This window comes from Cebus imitator, unplaced genomic scaffold, assembly GCF_001604975.1.
Source record: "Cebus imitator isolate Cc_AM_T3 unplaced genomic scaffold, Cebus_imitator-1.0 Scaffold48, whole genome shotgun sequence".
NCBI lineage: Eukaryota > Metazoa > Chordata > Mammalia > Primates > Cebidae > Cebus > Cebus imitator.
In genome coordinates, this window is record NW_016107363.1 from 6406237 (window position 1) to 6411400 (window position 5164).

The 5164-nt window shown below is 52.4% G+C and overlaps 1 protein-coding gene across 1 annotated transcript in view; it reads left to right on the plus strand.

Annotated features, from left to right (window-relative positions):
• Positions 1-5164, plus strand: part of ACOX2 (acyl-CoA oxidase 2) — a 33221-nt gene that overhangs the window by 5164 nt on the left and 22893 nt on the right. Inside the window, exons 6-9 of the mRNA XM_037738115.1 lie at positions 563-682; positions 1011-1126; positions 1716-1888; positions 3438-3646. Of these exons, the coding sequence (XP_037594043.1) occupies positions 563-682; positions 1011-1126; positions 1716-1888; positions 3438-3646 (618 nt within the window). The remainder of the gene's footprint in view (positions 1-562; positions 683-1010; positions 1127-1715; positions 1889-3437; positions 3647-5164) is intronic.

Below are 5164 nucleotides of genomic sequence, written 5' to 3' on the forward strand. Positions count from 1 at the left end.
AAAAAAAAAAAAAAAAAACAAGAGAGAGAGAAAGATGAGAGAAAACAAGATAGAAAATGAATGACCACTGTCAAAAAATGAAGACAAAAGAAATCAGCCTTTAAGATCAGACAGACCAGGGAACAGATGAATCAGCTCTGCCCCTCCAGGCCAGTGAACTTCAGTGTGTCACTCTACTCTCTGAGGCTGTTTCCTTTTCTGGAAAATGGCAATCATCATCATCCCTCCCCTGCAAGAACTGGAAAGCATCTATCACAGGGTCTAGTGCCACCTGGATTTTGATAAATGATAATTATCCGTATTCACTACTGTAAAGTTGATGAGAGTAATACATTAATAGTTAGGGGGTGGGGGGCAAAAAAAAAGGCGAATCATTTCACAGTGCCTTTGCCGAGTCGCTGCTAGGTTTGCTTGGTTCTTTGGGGGCAATTTCGCCTATCTGTGATCAGTGACTTTTCAGGGCCCCAGAGGTACCCATCCAAAACCCCAGCCCCAGGAAGCTGGGTGGGAAAAGCAGTGCACAGGTCTTCCTGTGATGGGCCTCTCCTCTTTCTGCCCTTAGTGGGACGGTCAGCCACCCACGCCCTGGTCCAGGCCCAGCTGATCTGCTCAGGAGCCCGGCGGGGCATGCACGCTTTTATTGTGCCCATCCGGAGTCTTCAGGACCACACTCCGCTGCCAGGTAAGCCCATAGTGCTCCCTCAATGACTCCTGCCAGGAGGAGACCCCCTGTGGCCTCCCTGGACTGGGGCCCCAGAGGGCCACAGGAGAAGCTGGGACATGTCTCCCTTGGGCAGGGAGGGGTCCAGTTGGACAGACTTGGTGCTAACTGGCTAGGTGACCTTGAGCATCTGATTCAGCATCTGTCTGACCTCAGCTTGTTCACCTGCAAAATAGGTACAATAACCCCAGTGTCACAGGCTGCTGTGAGCTGGAATGTGTATGTGATACCTGGCACATAGCAAGCACTCCCTCAACTGATAGGTGTCTTCATCTCCATCTCCTTCAAGGAATCACCGTTGGGGACATCGGGCCCAAGATGGACTTTGATCAAACGGACAATGGCTTTCTGCAGCTGAACCATGTGCGGGTCCCCAGGGAGAACATGCTGAGTCGCTTTGCACAGGTTAGGGGCTTGGGAAGGCCGGGGATTTGTACTTCCTGGAGAGGGGACCTGCACTTTGTGCAGGCTGGGTATAGGTCCTCCACAGAGCTGAGTTTGGGCCACATAACCCCCTCCCCCAAGAGAGGCTCTGACCTCCCACAGACGGGTGAAACCCCAGCTCAGGAGCAGTATGATCTTGGCCACAGAGCCTCAGACTTCTCATGCAGAAATGCTCATCACATGGGCTGACGGAGCAATCACGGCGTTGGGTGGCAGCCCCAGGAGAGGACAGAGCTGAGGTGATCTGCATATTTACCCAGAGTGAGGCCTGAACACACACCAGCCAGAGTGCCAGCAGGAGCTCTGAAGGCCCCAATTCTGCCAGGCATCACCCTTTTTGTTACGGGTTGTGGGGAGGTGCAGCGTGTCCCAGGAGAGGCGCTGTGAACCAGGGCACTTGGGGAAGTGGCCTGGTATTTGAACATTCCAACTCCACATGAGCAGACTGAGGGTGAGACACCCTCCATGTGTGGAGCCCCACAGCTCTGGGAAGTGGGAGGAATCCTGGGGAGCCTGGGCTCAGACCCTGTGCCCATCCTTGTTCCAACAGGTCTTGCCAGATGGCACCTACGTCAAACTCGGAACAGCACAGAGCAACTACCTTCCCATGGTGGTGGTGCGGGTGGAGCTGCTGCTGGGGGAGATCCTCCCTCTACTGCAGAAGGCCTGTGTCATCGCCATGCGCTACTCGGTTATCCGCCGCCAATCCCAGCTCCGGCCCAGGCAAGGGGTGCCCAATGACTGACCACCGCAGACATGCCACCTCCCAGTCCCACAGTGCCTTCCCCTGACCCCACCCTCCTGCCAGAGCCAGCGTGCTGGAGGCAGGCACTGCCCCCACTAACACACGCACACACAAAATCTGCCCAGGCCTGGTCCCATCTGGCCATGTCAGAGGAGCCTCTCTGGCTCCCTCTATCAGGACTGACCAGCTGGCCTGACCTGTGTCCCCAGTGCCTGGCCCCCTCGGGCTCTATGTGACTGTGTCTTTGGCCCTGTAGTACCAGGTCTGTCTGACCCCGTGCCTGTCTGAGTCCAGCTGTGTGCCGTGTGGCTGTGATGGGCTGGGGGGTCTGGGTCAGCCAGTTGCCAGCTGCATCAGACTCTGGCTGGCTGAGTTGATTCTGTCAGGCCGAGCCTAGCAAAACCCAATGTCATATCGACTGTGTGTGGCTGCACTCATTCTGCCTGGCTGTGCTGTCAGCATCTGACTGTGGTATGTCTACGTCTGGATCCCTTTTGTTGTAATTGGTTGTGTTGCTACCATTCCCTCCACCCCACAGCACAGAACAGCAAGGGTCGACGGAACCCTCTGTGTACACTCAGCTCGGCCACTTCATTTCATCTCTCAACTTCCTCAGCTACAAAAGGGGTGGGCAGAAGCTGCCTTCCGGGGGGCGCGTGGAGGGTGAAATGCAGTAAGGTGCACTAGGCCCTCAGCCCAGGGTCCATTCCTATGGCAAGCCCACAGCATCCTCAGTCAGCCTGGGCTTCAGAATCCAGGTTGGGAGTGTTCTCTGGAGGATGGGGCCACTGGGAAGAAGGGGCTGCGGCTGCTGTCCTGCCCACGGCCCATTTATCTGGGCTGTAGAAGTGTCCCCAGGGAGGTTATAAGAAGGGTGCATCAGGTGAGCAGCTGCTGCCCAGAGAGGCCTCTTGTAATCAAACACCCTTTCAATCCCGTTACTGCGAGCTCCTAAGTGCTGGACACAGTCTCGGGCACTGAGGACATGGCAGTGGATAAGGCAGACACACTCCCACCCTCTTCCCAATCCTGGAGACGCTGGCCAGACCAGGTTTTCCTTTCCTTGGGGTTCCATCGGACCCGAGTTTACACCTAAGAGTTACTGTTTAGGCTTGACATAGTCCTCAGCACACGGCAAGTGCACACGGGCGGGGGAAGGTCACAGGTCCGGATCGTCAGGGGTGCAGAGCCACAGCGCTTAACCTGAAATCTTGGGACCAGACGTGCTGGAATTCAGAACTTTTCAGGTTTTAGGATAATACCTTGTATTTGCCGGAATTCTGTAAGCCTCCCTTAACAAGGGGCAATACCACCAGCAAACATGTCAGTATTTCTGCAGTGAAATACGTGGATGTTCATATTAGATGGGATTCTTAAAGGATCATCCATAGACTCATGTCAGTTCAGGTCAAGTTTTGCAATGAGTTCTAAGGAACCGTCTGTTTTTAAGGCTTTTATGGTGTTAGGGATAGGGAAAGGTGGATACAGCATGTAGCGATCTAAATCTTCCTCTTCTTTTCCCCTCAGTGACCAAGAGGCGAAGGTACTGGACTACCAGACGCAGCAACAGAAACTCTTTCCTCAGCTGGCCATCAGTTATGCCTTCCATTTCCTGGGGGTCAGCCTCTTGGAGTTCTTCCAGCACTCCTATACTGCCATTCTGAACAGAGACTTCAGCATCCTGCCTGAGGTACCCGCTGTCTGCAGAGGGGCAGGTGCTGGTGGGGCAAGGGGGAGCAGCTAAGATTGTTCCACCCACTGGGGAGCAGCCATAACCCCATCCCCATGGGTACTCCTCACCCCCACCTCTCCCAGCTTCTAGCATCCCAGGGCATCTGGGTGAACAGCACCCTGATAAATAAATTTACCCACAACTGGCGCCCAGAGAGCCACAAACATGCTAAGAGGAAACACTCACACCTAGTATAGAGAACACAGATCCACAACCCCTGATGTGTATTTGAAACCCAAAAAGCCCAGATGAACAGTTGTTTGGAACTCATTTGGTGGCATAGTTGGACCTGAACTGACCTGATTAATCCGTCTGAGTGTGAATACATTTTGCAGTAAAATTATTAATGTGTTTAATCACTAAGGCTACTCCAAACCCCACTGGGGCTATGATATATAATGTACCTTAAACACCACTTGCCTGTCTACAATTCAGAAGTTACTCTGATTCCTAAATACAGCTGGCTCACAGGTCTCCGGTAAAGCACTGTGGACTTACATATGCAGTAAGATTCGGTCTGTCCCGGGAGCATGCTCTGTAAGCACTGTTAACCCTTCCAGCTACAACTGAGGCACAGAGAGGTCAAGGGACACAACGTTCCTCCCAAGGACTTGAAAGTTCCAAAGATAGGTAGGGGCTTCAAGAATCAAAATCTCAAACCAGGCCGCTGCCTGCCAGCCTCTGTCTCTGTTGGGCTGCTGTAACAGAATACCATAAAGCAGTGGTGTATAAAAACTGACCGGGCATGGTGGCTCACACCTGTAATCTCAGCACTTTAGGAGGCCAGGGCAGGGGGATTGCCTCAGCAAGATGGTGAGAACCCCTCTCCACACACACAAAAATTGAAAAATTAGTCAGGTATGGTGGCACACACTTGAAGCCCCAACTACTGCTTAGGAGGCTGCGGTGGGAGGATTCCTGGAGCCCAGGAGTTTGAGAATACACCGAGCTATGACTGCGCCACTGCACTCCAGTCCAGCCTGAGCAACAGAGTGAGACCCTGTCTCCAAAAAAAAAAAAAAAAATATTTCTCACAATTCTGGAGGCTGGGAAGTCCAAGATTGAGGCTCTAGCGCATTTGGTGTCAGGTGAGGGCCTGCTTCTTAGTTCATAGATGGCTGTCTTTTTGCTATGAGCTCATATGGTAGAAGCGGCCTCTTTCATGAGGGCACTGATCCCATTCATGAAGGCTCCACCCTTATGACCTAATCACCTCCCGAAGGCCCCACCTCCTAATACCATCGCGTTGGGGGCTAGGATTTCTACATAAGAATTTTAGGTGGACACATTCAGACCCTATCACCCTCCTGCCATCCATAAATGGGCTGACCGTGGACACCCATCCTCACAGGCCAGCTTTCTAAAACCCATTCCAGCAAAATTCATAACTCCTGGAGGCTTGTGGGCTCAATCCAGGCAGTACCCTCTTCCCAATCCTGGAGACAATGGCCAGGCCAGGTTTTCCTTTGTTCTTTTTTTTTTTTTTTTTTTTTTTTTTTTTTTTTTTTTTTTTTTTTTTTTT